Raw genomic sequence first — 27,427 nt, 5'->3', positions numbered from 1 at the left:
ACGCAGATGCAAATGCCACTTGAGGTTCTTGAGTTAGCCAGCCCTCTCATTCCAGTGTCTTTAAACATATTGTCATATTCTTAAGCTCGTTCTATCAACATCATTCATGCAAGATGTTATGGTTAGATGAAAAAGTGATCAGTGTCAAGAACTGTGAATGGTCTGACATTTTACCTTACTTGCAAACAAACAAGTTAACCTGCCACAGTTTCGTGGCAGAAGGTATGAGACTGCCGGCTCAGAGACAAAGACTTTATTACTCATGGCACGGCAGGCACATAAGCTTCAGTTCCTTTTGCCTCCCCATCGTCACATGGCGGTGACACAGAGGGAGGTATAGGCGGATCCTGCACACGCCGTGGATTTGCATCACATCTGAGGAACTCCAAGTTTAGGAAACCCCAGTCTTTCATAAGAGGCAGCAAATAACCCACCCAAACTTTGTCCCAGAGGGAAACATTGTTTTTATTACACTGGACGTCAAATAATCCTACCCACTGCTCCCTCTCATCCTCTCCCACTATCACTATTTTTCAAGGCTGTTCACTATACAAAGATTCTTTAAAAGATAGTCCAGAACAAAAGACTGTCAGTGCACCTGCTCAAAAGACATTCAGAAATATGAAAGATCTATGGAGATTTTCTTCTCAACATTCAGAAGCTAGGGGTATAAAAGAGACCTCACCAGGAAATAGTAGGTGGTGGAAAGAGTTTCCGTTAAGAAGAATAAAAAGGTGGAAAGAGTCTTCTTCCTCCTGGAAGACACCTTCCTTTTCTTTTCTTTTGCTTTCTCTTTTTCTCTTTTTCTTTCTCTCCTCCTTTCCTTTAAAAAAAAAGTGTCATCATATTGCTCCTCTTTATTTCCATGTGGTTAATATACTCATATGACCTCCTGCTCAAGAGGCAACCCAATCTTTGAAAGGTTTCTGAATATCAATATGGGGCTCAAAGGAAAAGATCCATGGAGTGGCCAGCTTAGCCTTCTCTGCTTCTTTAGCCACAGAGGAGAATGAATTTCTTTTCTGTGGGCTCATCATTCCAGGTCTCTTATTACTGCCATAGTAGTAAGACCAAGAAAGTCAGGATCCTCGTATGGGTTTAAATGGAAAAGGCCAACCAAGAAGGCCATTGAGCTGCCTCTGGTCTAGAAATTATACCGAAGGGTTGACCAATTCTTGGAGCTTAATAATGACTCAGAATGGGAAACCACATAGAGATTGGGATCAATGCCCTAGCCAGTAACACAGTAGGCATTTTCCTGGAGTGACCTCTGTGCTTATATGACTTAGAGGCCTGAGGTAACAGTAGGCAGCTGGTGGTCAGTTGGAGAATTCAGACCCTTAAACAAACCCTGTCATGACTAAAGCCCTCATGTTACTGGACTGCAGCATCACACCTGTATATCTATAACCAATATTTGTCTACCTGCCTCATTCTAGCAAAATGGGAGCTTTTAAATGTTAGCAAAAATGTGTCACTCATCTTTGCATCCCTAGTTCCTAGCACTTATTTTCCACTCAACAAACATTACCAACCAAGTGACTCCTTGCTACATTTTACTGCTGCACTAATCCTTCTTAAACACATCACTTTCACATGCTCAAAACCCTCTAGAGCCAGCCCTGATGGCCTAGTGATTAAAGTTCCATGCTCTCACTGCTCCGGCAGGCGGGGTTCACTTCCGGGTCGAGGAACCACAGCACCTGTCTGTCAGTTGCCATGCTGTGTCAGCAGCTCACACAGAAGAGCTAGAATGACTTACAACTAGGATACACAGCCATGCACTGGGGCGTTGGAGAGAAAGAAAAAAAAGGGAAGATTGACAACCCATGTTAGCTTACGATGAATCTTCCCCGGCAAAAATAAATAAATAAATAAATAACCTCTAAGACCCTCCTATCTGCCATTGTACCAAGTCTAAACTCCACTATCTAATTTCTAAGGACATCATAGTATGTAATAAGTAGATTTAATTTTTCAAAAATTTCTTTTAAGAGTTGATTGCTAAATTTCACTGATTTCTCTCAAACAGAAATAGGACTTGATTTAGGTCAACTAAATGGTGAGTGTGGCTGTTCGGGGTTACCTCAAATTCTAACTCATCAACAGGGCTTTCTTTTATCGCCCTTGCTTTCACTTTGTGTAAACTCTTGATGCCCTTAGAGTTTGTCTCACAGTCTATTACTTAGTTACATGTCATCCTGTGCAGGACAGGTTCCCATTATGTAGCTCCTCATAGTGCCCAAGTAAGGTTGTGCAACAAAGCAAATTCCATCACAACATGAAACTATTCACTAATGAATTTATCACTTAGAAATATAATTTCCAAAGGATATATTCTAAATCCATAAAACTGATTACTTCTGACAAGAGATAAAGGGAATGGAATGAAAATGGTGATTGAAAGGACCTTCAGCTTTATCTGTAATAGTTTTAAAAAAAGAATGTGCTCATGTTGAGGCAGATTGTTTCCAAAGATGGCTACGACGTTGTCTCCCATGCTGCTTACCTTTCTCTTGGGACTTTGCTGCTCCTCCCATAAAGAGGTGGAGTCTATTTCCTGTCCCCTTGAATCTCAGCTTGGCCTGAGACCTGCTTGAACCAACAGAACGTGGTGGAATTGACCAAGAGTGAGTTCCAGAGCCTAGCCTGAAGAGATCCTGCAGCTTTTGCTTTCATTCCTTGAGAACTCAGAGGCACCATGTAAAGAAGTTTGGCTTCCCTACTAGAGAGAGCAGATGGAGAGCCCCTGGAGGCTGAAAGAGCCAGAAAGAGAAATCCCAGCATTCTGGTCTTCCCAGCTAAGGAGTCAGACATGTGACTGAAACCATCTCGAATTCCATTACAGCTGCCTAGCAGAGATGACCCATTCCAGCTGAGCCCTGCCTAGCCAATCACAGAATCACAAGTAAATAAAACTCATGATTGTTGTTGGTTTCAGCCACTGAATTTCAGGCTAGTTTGTTACTCAGCAATAGATAAGTGATATAATATGTTACTTGTGTTATTCAAAATTAATTTTTAAAAATAAATAAGTGCAGGCGCAAACCTTTCCTCCTGTTTAACAACTAGCCTCTCTCCTTTTCCCACCTCACCCCCATGCCTTCAATGCCTCTATTCATCTAACTGATTATAGAATATCCAACAATGCCATGCAAAGTCAGCGCAAATCAATGCAAAATCAGGGCAAAGTGATTATAACATGAAATTGCAAATCTTTCAAAATATGTGAGAAATCCTGAAGTTGATGAAGGTAATGTTAGAGAAGCCCTTGAATCATGGGCAACTCCTCTGACAAATGAGAATCTGCAGCTGGAATAGTTAACATTTGAAGAAGAAAAAATTCACACAGATGACAGCACAAGTGCTTCAAAAGGGAATGATTAGAATGTCAAAATTTAAGAGAGTCTCTTGGAAAGTTGATGAAGCCCCCAAATATTTTTGTAATAATGACCCTCTTTATGATTTGCCCACAGAAGTCAAATGTAAAAGGATATTGTATCACGATACCATATAATTTTGTTAGAAAATTATGCTTCTCAAGATCAACACTTGATTCAACCTTTGTTCTAAAACTTAACACATCATTGACCAACTAAATTTTGTTAGATATAAGGGAAATTAATTTTACTAATTCTCTTATATTTTCAGATAAAGTCCCAACCTAATCTTTTTAAATTTTTTGTCCCTATTTTTAAAGGACTCACTTTAAGTAGGTTTGGGGGTACCAATTCTCGGAGGAAATTGGGGGCCTCTGTAAATATCTTTAATTCATCCCCCTAACTAGCAGATACGCTCGCTGAGGGCAGCATCTTATCAGGCTTTGTTAGTATCCTCTGGATAGTTCATCAGGCATAGAACTAGGCAGATAGTGGAGACTCACGAGTTCAATAAACGTGACAACAAACGACCTGCTGATTGATTGCGTTTCGTGCAGCTTTTGCCATTGGAGAATGGCACTTTTCCATTATCAATCCCGGCCCAATATGAGCTGACATTTGTTCTCAAAACTGTTCAGAGAAGGCCTATCACAAATTTCCTGCTGAAAGCACCTTCAAAGGCTGGATACATTTAAAACCAATTCAAGCATGTAAAGTCGTTTTAGGAAATAAGCCCCGCGTCCCAAGGGCTCGGCTGAAGACGGCCAGGTTTTAGAACAGGTGTGCCACTTCACTGAACAGGAATTTGGAAATGTCACACATTAGAAGCACTTCAGAAACTCCAACTCAACCTGCCCGAGGGTCACGCTTGTGGACACATGTCCATAAACGCCCTGCAGAGATGGGCATTCGAGAAACTCTCAGCACAGATTCAAAATTAGTCAAAACAAGTCAGCATGGTAAGTTCTTAAAGTGACCATGCTTTATTTTTTGGTTTTTCCTCTTTCAATTTTACTCCTCAAAAGAAACTCTACGTTTAAAAAACAAAAAGCGATCATTCAAAAATTTTCCATCTATTACATAATAGTCCATAACAGTATTACACGTTTTAACATCCTTGAAGTTGTCTCTTTCAACTTATCTTGTATCCCCAGTTGCAAGAACTGGGCGGTATTCCTTGTCATCATCAGGGGTACTTCCAGTCCTCTGGAAATTAAAAACTAACAATACAAGCTTGGCTGCAAGGACCCTTTAAATTTGGCCCCTCCCAGTAGGACACGAGCCGGCAGTTCTGCAGCCCATCAGTCAGCTGGAGGGCAAATACAAACAATACTTTCCGTTACAATAACTCGTATCCAGGAAAAAAAACAGGCGCTCTGTTACATCTGTAGCATAGCAGCCAGAGAAAAGTTTACAGGCTTTAGCCAATTGCAGGCTGTGGAGCTGGGCCAAATTAGCATGTTTTTCTCCGCCTCTAGATGAAGTCATGATTGAAATATGGCATTGAACGTACTTTTTTAAGGGAAGAGGAGTAGGAAAGGAAAGCTAAACCTGCCGGAAAGTGCCCTGTGTCGAGGAGAATGCGGTGAGGAAGTGTGTGCATGCTCCTGAACCCTGAGAGCGCCTCAGTTCTGTAACCTTCGCCTCCCACTGGGTGGAGTAGGACTTTTAAGAGCAGCTGGAATGCAGTTCCCCTGATCAGTGTAGCCAGTTGTTGCTTGTCTGAACCTCTGCCAGTCCTAGAGAGCGGTACTCTGAGATCAAACCCGGGGGCCTCGCTGTGTGCCCCTCTCCACAGCCCTTCCCGCCGGAGCAAGGAGAGCGTTCCCACCTGTCCAGCCATGGGGGAGGACGCTACTCAAGCTGAAAAGTTCCAGCTGCGGGCTTCTGACCCGCGGCAGGAGAAGCCAGCCAGCTCCAGCCCGGTACCCTCCTCCACGCCGAGCCCCAGCCTGAACTTGGGGAGCACGGAGGAGGCCCTCCGGGACAACTCGCAGGTGAACGCCGTGACAGTGCTCACGCTCCTGGAAAAGCTGGTGAACATGCTGGATGCCGTGCAGGAGAACCAGCACAAGATGGAGCAGCGGCAGATCAGCCTCGAGGGCTCCGTGAAGGGCATCCAGAACGACCTCACCAAGCTCTCCAAGTACCAGGCCTCCACCAGCAACACGGTGAGCAAGCTGCTGGAGAAGTCCCGCAAGGTCAGCGCTCACACACGCGCTGTCAAGGAACGCATGGAGAGGCAGTGCGCGCAGGTGAAGCGGCTGGAGAACAACCATGCCCAGCTCCTCAGACGCAACCATTTCAAAGTGCTCATCTTCCAGGTGAGTGCTCCCTGCTCCTCCTCCGACCCGGCTGGGACTCCTCAACATTCATGATCTCAGTCGGCCTGGCTCTCGCAGCAATTTGTACATCTGTCCTGCCTGTCAGGGATCATACACACAAAGCATTGTCCCTGTCTGCCTTCAGCAGGCGAACGTGAATGAAATCTGCACCCAGGGGTGGGCATTTCCCAGGTCTCAGCAGCCTAAACCCAAGGCAGATGCCCCAGGGGTTAGTAGGCCGGGATCATCTGTCAGGAAGCACCCAAGTGCACTGCACACAGACTGGGAAGGTCAGCAGGTGCGTGCACCCTAGTCAAATTCATTTGTCTCTTTGCATTATGAACGTGGGACTCCGGCTGCAGCTGTTAGCTGGACAGGGCAAATTAACTCAGTGGCTGTTTCTTAATTCTTTGTGGAAATGAGGTAATCATGTGAGTGGTTTTTTTTTAAATTAAGAAGTCAGGCTCATAACTGTTTAAAGCACCCCTTTGCCAAAGGCTACCAACGATGTGGGGACTAACCAAGTCTTGAAGACTGATTCCATTAGAGCTGAACTAGCCTCTTCCTCTTAAGACTTCTGGCCAAAGCAATCTTGTTGAGTTCTTTTCTAGCAAATGATGCACTAAAAATACAGAGCGTAACTCTTTACTAACACACTAGATATATTTCTCATTCCTCAGAGAGACTTCAACTGTAAAGTAAAATGAAAGCAGTGTTATCAGTTGTAGTTACAAAGGCTAGCCTTGAGTATTTGCTCCTTGAACGGTTGCCTTAGAATGAAAAGGCCACTTAATTTTTTTAATGTATCAATGATGCAATTAATGTCACCAAAGGCTATTTGGGGACAGGGGGATTGCGTGGGGCTGTTGTTCCCGCCAAGTGGTGGGCAGCCCTGCCTAATGCTGGAAGCCCTTCCGCCCGGTGGAACCCAGCCAGCACAGAGCCCAGGAAGCAATTGCCATCCCTGCCCCAGGGCTGCCTTGTTGTGACCATCTGAATAGGAGAGATTTCAAAGCCATGGAGGGGAGAGGCTATAACCAACTGTTTGATTGTGAAAGGCACACAAGAGAGCCTTCATCTCCCAAGAGAGATTTAGAAATTGGAATTTAAACGGAGGGATCCTTCTTTTTCTAAATGAATCTGCTCTGCCAAGTCAGAACCTAAGCCTCCTTCCCCCATAAAAGGAAAGACTCATCTCGCTGCTTTTCTGTCCTCCCCAAATTGCACTTGATGTTGAAAAGCTTCAGGCAGCTGATGTCCTCCTATACCTTGCAGGCTTTGGCAGCCCGGAAATTTTTTGGCTTTTAATGCAAATAGAATAGCTTTTCATGCACCAGATGAGCTGAAAAGAGATGCGTAGCTGGGCCTTTCTTAAGCCATGTAAGATCCTTACTTTATTAGCCTAAAAGATATTAGAAATCTCAGCTCTCAAGGCATTTCTAAATTAAATACTGATCTCCAAACAAAACCAAACATGTACAGACCTGTTTAAATCTGAGTCATCAAAGGAAATTTCCCTTCTTCCAGAATGAATCAGGGAGATTATCTCTTGTCCTATCCCTCCATTAAGGAGGAAAAAAAGAAATATTTATCTAGTAAAGGAAATCACAATTTGTCCGGATTGGGTTTGTTTTGTTTTGCCAGGGATGTTCTGTAGATGCTGGGGGAGGGATGGAGAAGATACGTGACTAAAAATTCAAGAGAACCGTAAAGCTGACATTTAAAAAAACAACCGTTGGGAAACTTAAAGACACATGCTGCTGTTGCAACCCTGCCATGGTCTCCTGGTTTGTCACATTGGATTGACGGGTGTGAAATTGCAGCCAGAAATGGTAGGAATTCTCCATAAAGTGAGTAAAAGCTGAAATGGGTGCTCAAGACCAAGGTGGGAGCTAAGAGAGTCCAAAGCAATGTGTTCAGGCTCCAGTTTGGCCCTCTTAGCAAACAGCCCCCAGGGACACTTTTTTTGAACAGCCGTTTAGGAGGCAAGGAACTAGAGGCAGGGAAGTGGACTTTCTTAAGCCGTGTAAGATTCTTTATTAACCTAAGCGATGTTAGAAATCTCAACTCTCAAGGCATTCTAGATGATCATTTTGAAAAAACAAATACAAGGGCAGTCCCTCTGTTGAAAGGTTGCTCTTTCTCTTGATCTTTCTTAAAGTAAAGGTTTCTAGGGTAGTAATTATGCCAATGGATGAAATAATAACTTGTGGTAGAGAATGGTCCAACATAGGGGTTGAGAAGATAAATTGTGTCATATAGACACTGGTTCAAATCCTAGTTTCACCACTTGCCAACTATGTAATCTTGTGCACATTTTTTAGCTTCTCCAAGCTTCTGTTTCCTCATCTATACACTGAGAATATTAATAAGAGAAAAAAATTTTGACTTGTTAATAAGTCTACATACTCTGCTAAGCATCTTTCTATGCATTATCTCATTTGCCCCTGTAGGGGGTGAGGAATTCCCCCCCTTCCCCTCTTGGTTCTTATGGCTGGTCGAATAATTAAAAAGACACAAGGCAGGTTAACAGGAGAAAATTAAATTTAATACATCTGCATGGGAAATTCACATAAGCATGAAAAATTCCAAGACAGTCAGGCAGATGAGGTATACATATCTTTCTGGACTAAGGGAAAGGACATAGAGGTGTAGGACTCCAAAGGGAAAGAAGCCAGTTTACAGGGAGATGAAGAGAGTTAATGTTTGGTAAGCAAATATCTAGAGACAATGGGACCCAGAGAGAACTTTGATCAAAGGGGCCTTCCTCCCTGTCCACCACACCTAGTTCATATTGTACTAGAGTTATCTATGGTGATCGCTCCTCCTGAAACAGGCCTTCTGTCTTAAATTCTTTTAGACAGTTTGGGCGAAGGTCAAAGTTTCTCCTTGAGTCTTTGGTTCTTAAAAATAATCAACCCAAAATAATCCTCAAGCCAAAGAGACACATTTTGGGGTGGCAAATTCTGCTCTCTACATCCCTAATTTACAGATGAGGATGCTGAGCTTCACAGATGTTTATATCTCGTCTAAAGTTATTTACTAAGCAAGCGGTGAAGCTGGGATATGAACTTACATTGATTCCAAAGTGTGTACTCTTAAACGTTAATGCTGCCTCCCTCGTATCTCTCTCATAGGGTGAGGAATAAATGGAATAATGTATTTAAAATGGCTAGTGACTAGCGTGGTGTCAGAACTCAAGGACTAGAAGCTCTTCCTGGGTGGATCTGAAATGCATTTGCATGGAAAGGAAGCTGGACTTTTGCTTGTTAGAAATAGGGCTCTTGAGTAAAAGCTGACCCTACCGTACCCAGGATCTTAAAACAGCTTTGCTTATGCTATTTTAGTTGGTATTTATTAAAAGCTAAATACACACACACACACACAAACACACACTCTGCCACACTCCCACTCCCCCACTCCCTGCCATACATTGCACGACAACTACCATGTTGAAATTAGTTTTATGTCACCACCGCTCCATGAAAGCAAAGGCGCCTGCCCAAAGGGCCCACCCTAAATAGACCCTTCTAGTAGCAGTGCAGTCTTCACAGCGTGGCAGAGGTTGGATGTTTCCTAGACCTGCCGAGAATGAGGAGGATGGATAATGTATCAGGCACCTTAGCTTTTTGTCTTTAAGTAATTTGTCATTTCAGTCCACATGAACCCTATGCTAGACTTTCCCTTACTAAATCCATTGGTTTTCTAGTTTAAGACAAAAAAATTAATGTGAAAATACAAGAAGAGAGTGAGGAGAGAAAGTCTGTCACCTGACTTGAACGTATTTCGTACTGTTGTGTTTCAAAGATTACATTTCCGGTTTGAAAAATCCTGTTTGTGGTCTCCAAAATCTGCAGGTGCCTCTTGTTTGGTTGATTGGTTGGTTGCCTCACACGTTAGCATTTTCTAAAACTCCAGGCTTTGTCCTATTCAAAACATGTCGTTTATTTACTTAAATCTGTGCTGAACTTACAACATTGTTGGAGCTGTGAAGCCTCTCATGCCTTAGTGATTACTTCAAATTATAACTAGTACCATCTAAAACTGGAGGAAAGTCAGCTCCCTTTGAGCAATAAAATAAGTCATAAAATCCTTGTTAACCTTACAGCTTTCTTTTTTACATTTTTTTTGATAATAGCCTAAGATCAATGTTTGAATTCAAAATACTCTGACGGGACTCAGCATAGATGAAATAAGACTCGGAGGGTGGCTGATCAAAAAGCAAACGCTAACGACTAATAAGACAAATTCTTTGTCTGTAATATGGCTATCTTATACTAAAAATAGAATTTGTACAGAAAATCAGTGAATTTACAGTTAAGAGGAAATTTTCTCCCTTGATTGAAGAGATTTGAATTTCACAGGTAACTGGCCCTGAGGGGGTGATGCCCACTTCTATCCTCTTAAAGTTCTAGTAATGACTATTTGAAAAAGCAGTTTGGGAACGATTTCAAATCCCGGGAACAAAAGGAGAGTACTCACAGACAGCTTACACTTTCATCCACAGAAAATTGTGAAATTGGGTGAAAAGAGTAGATGTTAGATATTTACTGTGGATACATTTGTGGAGAATCAAGCCTATAAGTGTGCTCAAATATTCATCATTTGGGTTCCTTCGATGAGATCAGAATTTTAGAAAGGTACAAAAAGTGTAACATTTTCAGACTATTTTAAAATTGAATTTTTTTTAAAAGGCTGTACTTTGTCTATCCAAAGCCACAGCCCTGAAAACTGCTAAATTAGTACAGACTTAGAAGAAATGGGGATGGAGATAATAAAGACACCTTTATATGACAACTCACGATAATTTTATCACATTGACTAACTTTCCCATAATGGGATATTGGTTTTGGTGTGCTACTTATCCAGTGCCCTTTTAGTTTATGAGATAAACAAAATACTAGTTCTTACTGTTATTATTTTCACTTACTGAATGGCAGCACTGCCTCAGGCACTCTGAAGGAATAACTGATTGTTATTGGTATTTCTTCAAAAGAATCATTACTTTCCCTCATACATTAAAAAACTACACGCTTTCTCAAATGCAGCCCATCTAAGTCAATGTTGCCCCTTCTGTGTTTTCTAATCTATATCTGTTTGAATGGAATGCATGAAAAATGTTCTCCAGCGCAGCTCAGGTCCTACAGTTTTGATTCTTGCATGAAACAAAACATGTTTGACATCAGGACACTAGGAGATTGCTTCTACAATTTGCTAATTATTTTTCATGGGATTTAGGTTACTATCACAGAATCAAATTTTTTAGAGCTGGAAAGCACCTTCGTAATCATTTAGTTTAACCTCATTTTATATCAAAGAAGCAGAGGCCCTGAGAAACAAAGTGACAGAAACAAAATGAATAGCAATGCATTTTATTAATAATGGAAATTATAGAGCTGAATTCTGAAATGAGGAAAAACAAACACTATAATCCCACTATGGCAAAGTTCATGTTTCCTGGGTTTTTCTTCATCAGCTTTTAAATAATTCAGTGTGATTTCTTTTTTGTTTTGTTTGTTTTGGGTTTTTTTGTGTGTAACAAAGAACACCTAACCAGTGTGATCTTAAAAAAGAATTGAACCCTTGATAACACTGAAAAATAATGAAACTTTTAAATTCTGCAGAATGTGAAGGACTGCTCAGGGATTATAACTAATGCATTTTATTCTTATGACTTGCTGATTCCACCGACAACTGCCTTAGGGTGTAGTTCTAATCAGTGGCTTTATCCACTTGGCAATCTATACCTCAGAAACACAGATCGGAAAAAAACATCAATGTGTAAAAGAGACCTGTAAATCAGAATGTCAGGTGGGCACAGTTCCATTTTAATAACTAGTATTTAGAAACTATTGGATAAAACATTTCATGGACGCAAATTTATGGTCCTCATACCCCTCCAGGATGCCACCACATCCCTGTGGGAATATGATGGCCTTTGTTATTTTCTTCTAACAATGGGGATGGTAAATTGGTGACAGGAGAGCAAACTGCTGGCTTCTCTCTCCTCATTCAAGCTTTTAAATGACTTACTGTAGGCTTCCTTTTCTAACGTTAGTCATAGGGTCTCCTCTTTTAAAGTGTGCACATCTATATATGTGCAAAGGAAATTTGCTTCCGTGGGCTCCAGCCCAAGAAGTCCCCAGCACGTTGGCAAGTTTCTCTGTGTTGATATCTACATGCACGCCTGGGACTATTAGTTCACAAGAATCCATATAAACAGCAAATAAGCTAAAGTGCAAGGAAAAATGCCACTTCTCAAGAGTTCTTTCCATTCTTTTTCTTTTACGCTGCAAACATATCATTCATATATGTTTGAAGTGTGCTGTTTAATTCTCCCTTCCTTTGAAAAATTCCTAAGGGTCCTTGTGAAAGGTCAGAACCAAGAGCAGCTGCCGTCAGTGGAGGCTGAGTACCTTTTTGAAAACAAATCTGTAGGGCAAACAGTCAGCTGCTGCTGGGGGCCCCTGTCGTGCAGAACTACCCATGGAAGCAAGGCTACTCACAAGGGATTCTTAATGCCGTGTTACGGAATCATGCTCCTAAGCAGATATATGGGGAACCAGCATAACTAAGGAGGTGACAGAATTGAGGATGTACATTAGAGCCTCTTCCCCCTTGAAAGAGCCATCAATCTCGGAATCGGTAAGAGAAAGCCGATTAAAACATTACGAAAGAAGGCTGAAGGCAGAAGTGTCCCCTCACCAGTAGACAGGTGAAATATCAGGCATTTCTGTGAGGTGTGTGTGAGAGGACTGAGCAAGGACACGTGTGCAGGTAAGACTGGGCCCCTGGGAGACAGTGCAGTTACGGAGGATCCACTGTCTGAAATTCAAGTTGAATTTTCACCATCATAACAGTTACTTCACAGTCAAATACCAGGCATATCTTTTACTAAAGAATAGAGATTTTGAAAAGTGTCGGTATTTTCTGCTTCTAAACAATCGTTATGGAAAGTAAGACCGACATGTGCTTGAACATTCACAAATTTCTGTGTGAAAGGAAAGGGCTTACCTCCAGAGTGGATGCCATAAGAAGCCACAAAATAAACACTGTCCAGTAGACAGAACACAAAATACTGCTGGAGTAATTAAAATGACAGCAGAAGCATAGCAGTTAGCCAAGAAGACACATCTTACTTGTTTCCAGTTGCATAAAGACACATCCAACTCATTCTGGATTATGTCTCTTCCCACTGGGTTTATTTTCATAGTTGGCATCAAAGAACTCTTGTGTAAATTTCCGTGGCTTTGTACAAGAGTTTACTTGGGTTTCCCACCTTCCCTTGACTGAGCTCCTACATGTAGTGTGTATCTACCACCGATCACTTCTGACTCACCTGAGAATGCACTTTCCTCAACCTGTCAACGACACATGACGGGAGACACAAGAGTCTAAGACTCGGTAGTAACTATGCTTTTTTTAATAATAAAATTTTCATTTAAGAAAAAAATGCAATAGCATTAGTTTAATTCTTTTACAAGTACAATTAATATGTCTACTTTTTGTCAAGGTTGAAGAAAGGGGAGTTATCAGGGTAATTCTTTGATTACCCTGAGAGATTATACTATACGAAACATACCTCTTCTCTAGTAACCAAGGCTTATGTTTACACTCCTCCGCCTGAATGTATGCCTTCTTCACTGAGGACTTTTAATAACATTTCACTGAGCTCTTGGTTTCTTCCTTTTCTGTAGGCAACTCCTGCCAAATCTTCCCAACCCTCTCATCAAACCACAGAAGTAATTTTGTTTCTGGACTAAGCATCAGAGCCCTAGCTATTTCTGCTGTCTGCCCCTCTTTCAGTAATACTCATCCACTGAGAATCAAATCCTTTCTTTAAAATGTGCATCTTAGGCCTTAGGATCTTCTCATTTCCCAGTGGCAGCAGCAGTCAGCAAACTTCCTTCTAGACACAGAGTTAAACCCATTCTTTTGTAGCCCTCAGGCCTGCCCAATGGAGGGGCAGTCTCCACCCCAGCCACCTCAGGGCTGTCTTGGAAAGCCATCTTACCCAACATGCATTCAGGTAACAAACAGCTGTTGAACTGCCAGGAACTATGCTAGTCACTGGGACGCAGCAGTGAACACGAGGTAAAAGTCCAGACCCTAGGGGGACCACAGGCCAAGGAAATGAAGGCAAGTTGAACCTTGAAACACAGGAAAGTTGCTCTTGGTAAGAGTCCATGTCATAAATGACTGTGGGAATCCCATACTCCTTTCAATTTTTTCCTTTGTCTTCTACCCTATGTTCCTGACACTTTCTTTGACATTCTAAATGGGAGGGTACGAAGAGAGCTTTGGGAAACAGAATCTATGATTTCTTCACTCCACCAAGGATTCTATTTAACCAGATGTTCTGCTTTTTACCACTACCCAAGACTTTATCCTTTGTTTCTAACCAATTTATGGAAAGGACTCTGGTGTGAGTACATGTGTGTGATGGGGAGACACAGCTGTATCTTTTCATTCGGTGCTTAGCAAGGAGAGGAATTTTTAAGTTTCTCCATATCAAAATGGTCGATTTTGTCTTTGTAGTAGATATATGCAGGCACACTTTGAGAGTATGTTTTTGATCATAACCTCAATTTTATTAACTTTTAGTTAATCAAAATTGCAAAACGAGAAGAGAAGTTCTTCCCATTAACATGCACTTTGCATAAAATTTAGATCCCAGATAGACTTTTATATTCACTAAATCCAGTTATTTTTCAAACTGGAAGTTCACTGGGCTGTCCACAGTGTAATCAGGTGACATTGAGGCTCTGGCTGAAGCCTGGGTGGCAGTGGGCTCTGGAATCTGGCCCACCTCAGCGTTCTTGCAGCACCCTAGCGCCCCTGGGAGTGGAGCTTGAAAGCTGTTAATCTAGGTCAAATCCTCTTGTTCATATTTGGAAGAAACTGAGACCCAAGGAGATTAAGTTATTTGCTGAAAGCCATACAGCCACTTAGCAGTACAGCCAGGACGGAGACTCCGGCCTCCTGTCACACATTCTTTCTACTGGGCCATTTCCTTCAATGAAAACGTGAAGGCACCTTCCTGGCTGGCTCTCATTTTCCAATATTCAAAGAAAAATATAAAAATCAAAGGGATCCCTCTGTTGCATGACGCAAGTCTGTCTGAATTCAGATCTTCCAGCTTAGCAATCCTGGAGAACCGTCTCCTTCCACTCGGGAGGCAGGTTCTCAGAGTGTGCGTCCTGAGATGTGGCAAGGAGCAGATCCTTGCCTTGTGCCTAGAAGCTGGAGGCAGAGGTGTGCTGGGAATAGTGAGGGGGAGGGGCAGGTTCCTGAGCTTCTCCCCTCACTCTTAGGTCCAGGCTGGGGTGAAGTATTCTTGCCCAAGGAAGCCCTGATTAAGTATAGGGGCTACATAAACTATGCCTGGCAGCATTATTCCCCCTAACTACTCTAAAAGTGGCTATAGTACCACCTCCCCTTATTAATGCCCACAAAGGATATACTAAACCACAAGGCTTTGTGATTGGGTCCCCAGTAAGGCTGGCCCTTGCTTCTCTTACTCTAAAATTACTACGTCAGTAAAATTATTGTGCACTTTTGACCAGATACCAAGGTTGACCACACTTTTACTTCTGACTTCTAGTTGGGGAGGGAACCTGATCAGGGCTTTGCCTGGTGTCTGACACTTGAGGACTTCCCAGTTCTCTCCCCTGCCCCCACCTTTTATCTTCCAACTTGACCTCCAGGCTCTCTTGCAGTGGGATTTTGGCAGGAACCAAGCTGGAGGGAAGGAGAGAGAGGGCCTGTGGGTTCACAGTAACTTACTTTAGCTCCTTTATCTAGGCAGCTTCCTGGTTTATCTGAACCACAGCCCACTTCCCCCCCTTCCTGTCACTGATAGAGCCCTTGCCAGATGCCCTCATAATATTCCCAATAGGCAGCCCTTGGCTTTATCCAGCCTAGGGGGAATGACTTGACCAGTTTAGCATTAACTCTTCACATTCTAGAAAACTGAAGACACAAACATTTGCTTTCTATCATGCCAAAAACACACACACCCAAATTACAGCAGTGCAAGACTATTTGTGAAATGTGTTATTAACACGAAATCTACATTGTCCGTCTTTTCAGGAAGCAAATGAGATCCCTGCCAGCGTGTTTATGAAAGAGCCAGTTTCCAGCTCAGCGGAAGCGAAGGAGGAGCCTGCTGATGAAAACAAGTCCCTGGAGGAAACCTTGCACACGGTGGACCTCTCATCGGAGGATGAATTGCCCCACGATGAGGAGGCCCTGGAAGACAGCACAGAGGAAAAAATGGAAGAAAGCAGGGCAGAGAAAATAAAAAGATCCGGCCTCCGGAAAGTGGATAGCCTCAAGAAGGCATTTTCTCGCCAGAACATCGAGAAAAAGATGAACCAGCTGGGGACAAAGATCGTATCTGTAGAGAGGAGAGAGAAGATTAAGAAATCTCTCACTTCCAATCACCAGAAAGTATCCTCAGGGAAAAGCTCCCCCTTCAAGGTCTCTCCCCTCACTTTCGGTCGAAAGAAAGTCCGAGAGGGAGAAAGCCCAGCAGAAAATGAGACCAAGTCAGAAGAGTTGCCTAGCAGTGACCAGATGCTAAATGACCACGAGGAGAGCTCGTTTGCGGAGGGTGCTTCAGAGGCGTCCCTCAACGGTGCCCTGGTGGAAGGGCAGAGTGCCGAGGGGGATGCTGCGAGGGCGGCCTCGAGAGGGAGTAACACGCCCCTGGACAGCAACGTCGACTTGACTATTGTGGAAGACGAAGAAGAAGAGTCGGTGGCCCTGGAACAGGCACAGAAGGTGCGCTATGAGGGAGGCTACGTGCTAGCCTCCGAGGAGGCAGAGCAGTCGGATGAGGAACGGGTGCAGCCGGCTGTGCTGCAGGTGGACCAGACGGCCTGAGCGCCCAGCCTGCCGCGCCCGCATGGGCTTCCGGCAGGTGGGCAGCCGGCCGGAGAAACGGAGGCCCGCTCGCTCGGTGCTGTTGCCCAGGAGGTGACGAATCACTACCGAGAGCTGCACGCTCGTGACCACGATCTACTATGAAGGCAACCTGCCAGGGGCGCCATTGCTAATTTGTCCTTAGGTCTTTTTCTGTAGAATTTCTCCAAGATTGCCCGGAAGAAGAAATAGAGCAGTTGAGAAACACTGGTCGATTTGACTTAATAAGAAAAACCAGAGGCTACTTAAGATACTAGTCAAGAAATATGATTCATTTTTTATCATTCCATAGGCTTGCTGAATAGCGTACCAGTAATATATTGAATTTCCACAGAACTCTGAGAATCTAATTAGTCTTCAAGTGTGTGATATATAACATACATATGTATTTAAGCTGAAGACATTACTTTATATTTTAAGAAGAAAACACTTTTTTTAAAAGGTAGAAGATAAAGTTTAGTTGGATATTCACTTAACAGAAACCATTGTTTCTTTGAAAATGAAGGAAAAATTGAAAGACAATACTATTCAGCTAATGAAGTAAGATATGTAGAAAAGTTTGGACTATTAGAAAAAGAGAATTAAGAGGGAGAAGTTGGAAAATAAGAGAAACAAAGAATGCCAAAGAGAGTGAAGACAGAGGAAAAAGTATGTGCTTAGAAGTAAAATATTTACAATAGTGGTTCAAGTCTAACAATACTAAAGTTCATATATCCGGGAATAATATGTTATAGCTTCATAATATTTTTATTTTCTAATATTTTCAAATGATATAAAAACATTTTACTATGTTAAAGCTGCGTTTTTTCTTAATAAATAAAAGAGATGAAAAATATTTCTCTAAGGAAGTTCAAAAGGATGTTGTCTCTTTAATATTGGAATGAACATAAATCTTCAAAATTAGTTAATACATACTGGCTTTTGTAGAAAGTTGGATTATACTATTCTTTAATGTAATGGTTTCCAAATTTGAATTAATGCTTACACTCCAAATGATGTAATGTAGGTTATAAGATGTTAAAAATCAACAGGTTTGGGAAGGATTCTGTTTTTCCCTTTTTGTACGTAATGGTAATTTTATTCCAGGTCATATTTTATTTATCTATTAATTTCACGGAATATGAATATGTTCTTAAAGCATGCTAGTGTTTATGTAAAAGTACACATTTATTTAGATAGGGTAAGTTTTACTAACATTCTACTAAAATTTTGTTTTATCTACTTTAAATTACAGAATGCTAATGTTTTGAGAAAACTATTAAATTATAGTTTAAGGACAGTTATACCAGGGAGCTAATTCCCAACCTTCAGTATGTAGCACTCACTGTAAGCAACCTTACAAATAGAGGTAGTCTAAGACAGTAGTAACAAACTAGGCCTTGTCTGGTAAAAGGGATAGAATTAACAAATGTATTGATGGCGTAACCTCTACAGCTATGTCCTTATTTTGTGATAATGTACCCCGAATATTAGATTGTCGAACTAACAATGGCTGTGTTAAAGAAGACTAAATAAACCAAAAAATAAAAAAGTATATAACAATGTCAGTTTTTTGGCAGAGCAATTTGAGAACAAGCAGAAAGAATTGATTTTCAAACCAGCCTCCAAATGTAGCTGAAATGTTGATTGTTTCAGTCTTGATTTCCCCTATTAACTCTGCTTTCTTTTTTCCCTGGTCTCATTTAAAAATCCAAACCTCATTCTTCAAGTTTAACTTTCTTGACGTCACCTTGCCAGCACTGGAGAGCATCTGAATTTATTGCCGCAGCTGGATGAATTTGATAGTTCCATCTGCATTTATATTGTTGGCTACCAGACCTTATAATACCTTAAATTGCCCTGCAAACATGAATGCGTTGAATTGTACATTCAGTTTATTCACACAGATAAACCTTTGTCTTCTGCAGTGCCATACACTTGGTAGAGGACTTCATTTCACTCCGGGCCCTAAACATGCCTGCCGAACCTTAACAAAGTTGCTGTCCGTTCTTACAGCCAAGGAATTGGGTGATCCACAGCTAATGTAATGTTTACATTTCCTTTTCAAAAATGCTTATTTCATTCATTCTGTAAACTATCTGCATGTCAGTGAAAAACCAAACTCAGGCATCTTTTTAGATCTCACTGACAATCACATTTCTTCTATGTTCCACATTTGAAGCATTAAAATCCTAAGCAATAAAACAGAATTAGGCCAGATAATTGTTGGAAAACACACTCTGTAGGGATTAGAGAGAGCAGCCGTTGTGGAAATGGAAGCTATTTATTCTGCATTATTGTTGAAATATTTGCATACTGGTGAAGCTGCCAGTCTCCAAATTAGATGTGTCTTCTTCCCACCCATCCAATAAGCCATTCCTAACTTTATGTGCCTGGAGCTCAAGAACTGGATTAGTTTTCCCCCAAAGATTGGTTATACGTTAATAAGCACTGAGATCTGTATCTCAGAAATATAATTCAAAAGTAAGAAGCATCTATTACATGGATCACAAATCTCACAGAAATATAGCAAAGATGTCACTTCTTTTACAAGATTTTATCTTTTTAAATATGTAGACATATTTCACCAGGAATATTTGCCTCTTTCCACTAAGGAGTCTGGTATATGGCTGAATTTCTTTTTATACGTGAAAATGAAAGACCCACACTAAGGCCAGTTCTGCACAAAATAAAGATTTTTCACATTTATTGTATGATGACAGCCCAAAATGTTTCTGCTTTTAGCATTGCTCATGCAGAAGATCATGGTTTGGACCTCATGCCTTTCAGTCCACTGCTAGGACACTGGAAGCTCCTTCTACATAGCCAAGCCGCTAGTGTAAGTAAAGGTCATAATGAAAGTCATTTTCTACATTAAGACACTAATGCCCAAGCCCAGTTAATTCTTGCTCGAAAGTTTGTTTATAGCCTGACAACCCAAGTCTAAGTGATTTTTTTATTGGAGATTGGGAGTATGAGGAATTGAGGTACAGACAGCAATCATTATTAACAGTTCCATAGCAACCACAAGTCTTTTCCTAAAAACCTAGACTCTGACACTGCAAAACAAGTTTCAGATGAACTTGGCATTGTGACCTTATATTCTGCCTGATCTGGGTGTCAAGATAAAGACTTCTGCAGCCAGGAACTCATTCCTAAAGGGAACAGGCAGTAACCGACATTATTAAAGATACATTCTTCTTGTTGTTTTAACCATTGTATTACCCTAGTATTTGAAACACTAAAATTATTTTTAACTCTCTAATCAAATTGCCCAATTAAGAAGCCACACCCTCAGCAAAGCAGCTTGCTGTTCATACATTCAAAGACTTTCCACCGAAAAATCAATTCATTACTCTGAATTATATCACTGAGCTGTGCTTAGTAATCACTTTATAAGCTCTCAGACGGTATAGTATTAACTTCATTTTATTGCTTCTTATACAACATCTCACATACAGTTGCACTTCGTAAATGATTTTGATAATTGTCATACCAATGATCAGAAAAAAGCTCATGGTTCTTGGGGAACCACAGAGAGATTATTCAGGTCTGCTGAGGCCACAAAGCTCCACAGGGCTCCTAAGTCCTTAGCAGTGCAACCATTCATCCCTCCCATTTGCTAGAATTCTTAGTGCCCAAAGCAGTCAGACACAGCATGGAGGAAAGGGAACCAACCTTTTTGATAGCTTACTTTACACTAAGCTGGGCACTAATGGTCAAGAATACTGTGTCCCTACCCCATGCTAGACACAAGAATTATCTCATTTAATCAAACAAATCCCATTAGGAAAGTACTGTTTTTATCCCTGAGATTTTTGAAGTTAATTTACTACAACTAAGATGGAGGTAAGATGGTGGTGGGAGGGAACTCCAGAGTTCTTAACCACTCGAAGTTCTTACCCATCATGTTATAATTTAACTGTTTTTCCCTTTGAAGGTCACAGACTTAAAAGACTTGTCCAAGGTCACATAACTATTGAGTGTCAAAGTCAGTGCTCAACCCCAGTCTGAAATCCAGGTTACTGCCAAGACAGACTCTGAATTATATCACTGAGCTGTGCTTAGTTATGAATCACTTTATAAGCTCTCAGACAGTATAGTATTAACTTCATTTTATTGCTTCTTATACAACATCTCACATACAGTTGCACTTCGTAAATGATTTTGATAATTGTCATACCAATGATCAGAAAAAAGCTCATGGTTCTTGGGGAACCACAGAGAGATTATTATTCAGGTCTGCTGAGGCCACAAAGCTCCACAGGACTCCTAAGTCCTTGGCATCATCCAGTGTCGGTAGCTGTAGGGTTCACTTTGGGGCATGGTTTAATAAGGGCAAGCTGTCAACAGAGATGGATACTGGAAGCAGCTTATTCAAAGATGGCACAAGAAGACGGCCTCAAACTCTTTAAGTTAAAGGAGTCATAACCCAGTGTCGTGTTAGAGAAATCAATACATCCTGCCTGGACACACAGGCTGGAAAAAGGAGCAAATGGCAAATCAGCATGGGAGGTGGGGGAGTGTGGAGATTTGGGAAGTGGGGTGAAACTTGTAGGTATGGAGACTGGCCTCTGAACATAATTCCTGCAAAATTGTCCAGGTGTCTTCTCAGGAACACAGGCACTAGGTCAAACAAATGCTGGTATCTCCATTTCTGTGGGCAGACAACCAAAGAAAACCCTCCAGGCCAGCCCTTGTTCATCAAGATGTATGCTGCAGGCAGCGACTTCTCAAAGGCCTTGGCAGTGGTCACAAACTCAAATGCCTAAAGGGTTTTCACGTGCATGACATGGTTCAAGGAGGTGGCAGCAATCGTGGCAAAGCCATTACCTGTGCGCGTGTCCTCTCTGATGGGGCACCCTATAATTCATCTGCCTGAAGGCGGTGCCTTTTCTCTAATCCCCAAAAAGGGATGGTACATTCTAGGAGCCGTCCTGGATTGTGGCAAACTGGCAGCCACTACTCAACTCCAGTTACCATGTAGGAAATCGGGCCCAGTGTTGCCAAAACTTCAACTTCTTTTAAGAAGGGCCAAACTTCAGATTTCTTTTTACATGAAAATCTCCTGGCTTGTACTTTTTGGCAACAACCCAAATCATTGTAAGTGTTGTACAAGCTGATCATAACTGTCTGCTCCCTGGGTGCAGCCTAAGCACAGATCATCAGTCTCAAGCCTCCTGGTCTACAGAGATGAAGGGTCTTGGGTTCTCCTTCCCTCGCCTGAGGCACAGACACAAGAATAGAAAGCTAGTAACAGGATTGGATTTTCCTTGAGAAAAAGCACAAAAACCTTCTTAGGAAAATGTAAAATGCAAAAATACCCTTGCCAGAACTTGTAAGACATTTTTTCTTGCAGCTTACAGAACGTGTGAAAAGATCGCTGTTAATGCTGCATAGTTAACGCACTGAGGCAACAGTTGCCAATCATATTGAAAGGTGGGTATATGTTCTCTAACGGGAAAGCACCACTTCTTGTTATTAGCCTTGCTAGCTACCTATGGGGTTACTTACAGAGCCCTTGGATGTCAAAGGGATTGGTATTTTTGGTAAACTGAGCCTAGGATGTGACTATTCCATTTGTATGTTCCAGATGAAAAGTATCTACTCTTGTCAGTAGGTCCTATAGATGACAAAAAGTAAGTCTGCACTCTGCTCTCCCACATATCATAGCAAAATTGCCAGCCAACACTCCAATTCTTCAACGCTTTATTGTTAGTAATGAGGTACTAAAGGGAAAGAACACTGCTCAATTTTGGGGATGTTAAATTGAGCCTTCAGAACTCAAGAGCTGGGGAATAAAACTGATACAGATTTAGCACAAGGGGCAAGATGTCCTTTGTTAAGAAGAAACTTTATCCTTGCAACCTCTTGAAGCTCTAAGGAAGCAGAGGGATTAGCTGAGTTCTCCAAGGTCCACTGCATGCTAATTGTCTCCAGAACCCCAATGACATACAGGGAAAGGGAATGTGTTCTTGTGAATGTGCCCTTATTTGAAAAATCAAGTTTTCTAAGGAGTTGAAGTCAGCAATTTTAAATCCCTACATACTAAAAGGAAGCTCCCCCTTTCAGGATGGGTAGAGAAAAGCAATACCCTTGTTTATGAGATTGCCCCTGAAATTAACCAGAGAAAGGGAGACTGATGTACGTTGAGTGTAATTTTGCTACAATCATTAGTTCTCTCTTTTTTCTTTAATACTGTCATTCTTTGTACTGTCAGAGACCAAAAGATTCTTCTCAACTACCTTGTAGCTAGACTTTTTAAAGACTAAGTAAAAGCAGTGAGGCCTGAATTATCCAATAAGCACAGTTTTTGTCTGCAAGAAACATTTTCCCAGTAAAGGTATTCATTTTGTTTTATTTACATTTATTGGGCACCTATGCTGTGTCTGTGGATAAGACAGAAGAATAAGAGTCTTTGCTATCTAGAAACTATCTATTGAGGAATAGGAAAATGCTGAGAATCCCCTACATAAAGAATTGGAACTTAATAGTAGCAAAGCAAGAGGGAACAAATAATTTGAGTGAAAAACAAATCTTCAGCCTTAAGGAAATTGTTATTTGAGAAATGGTCTCTCACGATAGTTAATGGCGATACCGTAGCTTGGCTGTGCAACACACCATATATGTCCAGGATAGAGATGGCAGGAAGCTAAACTGTGAACGGGGTAGGTGTGTGGACTTAAAGAATACTCACGGGGGCCAGCTCCGTGGCCGAGTGGTTAAGTTTGTGCGCTCTGCTGTGGCGGCCCAGGGTTCGGGTCCTGGGCGAGGACATGGCACCGCTCGTCAGGCCACATTGAGGCGGCGTCCCACATCCCACAACTAGAAGGACCTGCAACTAAGATATACAACTATGTACAGGGGGGTTTGGGGAGATAAAGCAGAAAAAAAAAAAGAATACACACGAATAGAAATTTCTCTGCTCTAAAGTACAAAACAAAATGGTGGGAGGGAGACTCTGAGTGGAAGAAAACCTATAGTCTTTAAAATGCAACATTGACAGCAAGCACATTCATTTGTTTTAATTAGCGAGTAAACATTGAGCACATACTGTATGCCAAAAGCTGCGAGAGGTACTGGGTTCACTGGGTAGACAGGAACAAAGCAGACAGACATGCTCCCCCTCCTGCAGTCCCAGCATGCCCTGGAATAAACTGTCGTTTAGTCACCATCTTGCCAAAAGTTTTCAAATTGGTTTTGTTTTGGGTTTTTGTTTTGTTTGTTTGATTTTAGGGAATTTTCCCTCATGAAAACACATTCCTAATTTATAGTGTTACATAATATCTTTTCTAGGCTGAGACAGGGATGAATATATAAAAATATGCAATGGAAATCAATGAGAAAGTTTGACTTTCTTTAGTTATAGTAATTTTACATCCAACTTAAAAAGATCGCATGTTATCCTTACAGTAAAAGTTGGATTTTTAAAAATATTAAGGTTCTTTAATTAAAATATAATTAAGCAGGGAAAATAATGGCCCATAAACCTAGTGCCCAAATATTCCCTGCTATAATTGTTCATTTTCTTAAAAATATTACAGAAAACTAATAGTCTTCTATTGCTGTGTAACAAATTACTGCAAACTTAGCAGCATTAAGCAGCACCCATTTATTAGCTTATGGTTTTGGCGGTCAGAAACCCAGCATGGTGGCTGGGTTCTCTGCTTAGTGTATCAAGAGGCTAAAATCAAGGTATTGACTGGACTAGGTTCTTGTCTCGAGGCTCTGGGGAAAATCTGCTTCCAAGCTCATTCTCATTAGCAGAATTTAGTTCCCTGCTGTTGTAGGACGGAGGTCTCTACTTCCTTGCTGGCTGTCAACTGGGGACTGCTGTCAGCTCCTAGACACTGCTCACATTCCTTACCATGTAGTCCCTTCATCTTCAAGCCAGCAGTGGCACATCCAATCTCCTCCTCCTCCTCTTCTTCCCCGTTCTCCTCCTCCACCTCTACGCAGCCAAAGAAAACTCTCTGCCTTTAAAGGGCTCCCATGATTAGGTCAGGACCAGCTGGAATAAAATCACAAGAGTAAAATCCAGCATATTCACAGATCTGGGGATTATGCAGGGTATACTCCAAGGAGGTGGGAAATCTTGAATCCATCTTAGAATTTTGGCTACTACATAACGGAACATGGTAAGGAAATTCAAATGATGCAAAAAGGTATCAAGTGAAAATCAATCTAGCCCTTTCCTACTTCTTCCAACACCATAGCCCAGTGGTAACCACGGTGTACAGTTTTCTTATATAGCCTTCCAGGAAAAAAATATAAAAGATGCGTATGCATCTCTATATTTTCTCTTTACATGTAAATAACCAGGATCTTGTTGGGCCTAGCTGTTCTCATTTACTCTCTCTTGGCACTCCTTCCTTAGTGGGAAATGTGGATCTCCCTTTTTCTTTATCACAGCCACATAGGAGTAGCCTTTCAATCCTTTAATAGCTACATGAGAATAAGCAAAGAGATCAGCAATGAATCATCTCTAAGACCAAGACAGATTATTTATTATCCAAGGATTTTTAAATTGTGGAGAGAGTTTGCATCAGACCCGTTGCTCTACCTAAAACACTTACTTCTCTTAGAGCAGATGGGTTCTCCAGGAGTCCCTATTTTGAAAGAGAGTCAACTGAATTTTTCTACAAAGTAAATTTAAATAATAACTTCTGGAGGAAGTGATCTATTTAGACACAAAAGGATTTTAATAGAATTTCCTCACATATGAAGGAAGGGTACCAAAAAGAAGATAAAGAAAGATGAACAGGAGTAGGGGGAGGGGAAGAGAGAAGAGAAGGAGGAAGAGGAAGAAAACAGAAAAGCAGAATAAATCAGTTAAAATTAAATTGAAGTCAGGAGTTCATCTATGCTTCAGAACAAGAGTAAAGTTCCACCCTGGGACCATTACCACATCTTTTCTTCATAGCAACACCAAAGAAGTAAAAAGTATTTTATTTTCTTTTTCCACAAAAGATGCATTTCTTTCTAATTATGTCATTCTAAAGTTCTTAAACTACAATGTTTGATCTATGGCTTTAGAATACCAATTTTTCATATCTGTTTCTTCTAAGTACAAAAAGACAAAGACTTCCACTAACTTTCATTGTTCTTTGAAGGAGATTAGACATTAAAAAATAGATTTACATTACTAGTCATAACTTGCAACTCCTGAAGCTCCCACAAAACTCATATATTCAGTTTTTTTCTACTGAACTGACAAGTTGCTCTGCTTTCATCAATTTAAATGAAAAGACAGTAAGCCATAATAATGGCCCAATTTTCCACGAGCGCTTTCTCTGTGTGAGGAGTCCATGAGCTGGAAGTTTCTCTTCAGAGCTTGGTCCCCTGCTCTGAAATGGAGATGGGAGATTAAACATAATCTGAATGCTTATGAATTTATGGTAATACTTGAAGACTATATGATTTACTCTTAAAATCTTAAAATTCCTCACCTCCACCGGAGAGAGGTCCTAAAAATATGTCTCTAAAGGTTGCCTCCTGAAACACGGAGGAGGGCACTTTTGTAGTAACTTAGCAGCAATTTAAGAACAAATCCTGAGATTGTGTGAGGCAATTGCCAGGGAGACAAACTACAACAGAGAAGCTATGAGGAAATCCCGTAATGCCCTTAGACCCAGGCAAGCAGGGACCCTGTCCTGTGCCTGCTTCTCAGGGAGCCCCATGCCTTAGAGTAACTTCCAAGAAATTTTCTAAGTTTCCCTCTGGTGCCTGGAACCAGCCAAGGCTGGCAGTGTCATTGGACAGGAAGACTCAGATGAGATCAGGACCCTTCTGGGCCCCAGTCTCCATTTTTCCCCTTCAGACCTCTGTGAAAGCCTCTACGCCATACAAGAGGTAAACCAGATGTCCCAAAGGACCTTCAGGAGGCAAACTCTGCTAGCCAGCAGAGTATTTCTTTTATGAAGCCATGGAAGATTGGGCCTCTGGAAAGGTGCCAACATGCTGATTTGGGGAAACTCAACATTTCCATGGGACACAGAACAAGTTCAGGGCTCTGGGATACCGATAGTATACTGCATATGCTTAAGCTATGTGCATGGGTTGGTACAAGAGTTCTTCAGACAGAGGTGCCACTTCCAGTCTATAGCACCAAGGGAGCAGGGTGGCCTTTACCCAGTGCTGTCACTCCACTTTTTCCTCAGATTTTACATCACTTGTCAGGCAGTTTTCCCAGGGTTGCTTCACCCATGTTTTCCAAGAGTGTTCGAGACCTTTGTTCCCCTATGTCCAGTGATTCTGTGAACCCATGTCCTCTCTTGCCTTACATCACGTGTTGACATTGTTCCTTGCCAGGGTGATCTTAAGCCATGCTGGACAACAAATGGATATTTCTTGTACAAATGGGACCACTCTTCTTGTCCTCCATGGGTCTCACCTATCTTCCCCACTGGTGGAAGTGGTGGAAGGCAGGGGTACAGCCAACATTGAAACAGATCATATTCTAGGAATGCCATGGTCACTGCCTAAAGAGTTCAAGAAGATACAACTGGAAGATGTATCATTCTATGATTATGCTATAAAATTCTGAACACTAAATTTGACATGACCAGAAAACAACTTGTTCACATTTTCCTTTGTATACTGGGTAAGACTTGCTTTTGTGGTCATGATCAACAAAGCACAGTAACAACCTTTGAGACAGTCATGGGAAACCAGTGTTCATGGCATGATGGATGATACAGCCTCATGAGTAATGATGTAACCAGCATTAAATAAATGATATTAGAAACTGCAGAGGCAAGAAGATCAATATTGTTTCAGTTCAGATAGGATCTGAAGAGCCATAGCATTGTGAATAAT

General features: G+C 41.5%; 1 protein-coding gene across 1 annotated transcript; it reads left to right on the top strand.

The window, feature by feature from the left end:
- Window positions 1–4,675: 4,675 nt before the first annotated feature.
- CAVIN2 (caveolae associated protein 2) lies at window positions 4,676–18,172 on the top strand. The gene is made up of 2 exons (XM_014837535.3): window positions 4,676–5,704; window positions 15,797–18,172. Exons 1-2 carry the CDS (start codon window positions 5,222–5,224, stop codon window positions 16,589–16,591), a joined length of 1,278 nt encoding a protein of 425 aa, XP_014693021.1. The 5' UTR covers window positions 4,676–5,221; the 3' UTR covers window positions 16,592–18,172.
- Window positions 18,173–27,427: the final 9,255 nt, after the last annotated feature.

This window comes from Equus asinus, chromosome 4 (assembly GCF_041296235.1).
Source record: "Equus asinus isolate D_3611 breed Donkey chromosome 4, EquAss-T2T_v2, whole genome shotgun sequence".
Taxonomy (NCBI): Eukaryota; Metazoa; Chordata; class Mammalia; order Perissodactyla; family Equidae; genus Equus; species Equus asinus.
Note: the sequence above shows the minus strand (reverse complement) of the source record. Positions and strands in the feature narration are given on the sequence as shown.

Excerpts from the sequence above, each read along its gene's own strand:
- CAVIN2 (XM_014837535.3), top strand. The coding sequence starts at position 5,222 with ATGGGGGAGGACGCTACTCAAGCTGAAAAGTTCCAGCTGCGGGCTTCT. Across the intron at positions 5,705-15,796 it reads TCAAAGTGCTCATCTTCCAG|GAAGCAAATGAGATCCCTGC; the intron begins GTGAGTGCTCCC and ends CCGTCTTTTCAG.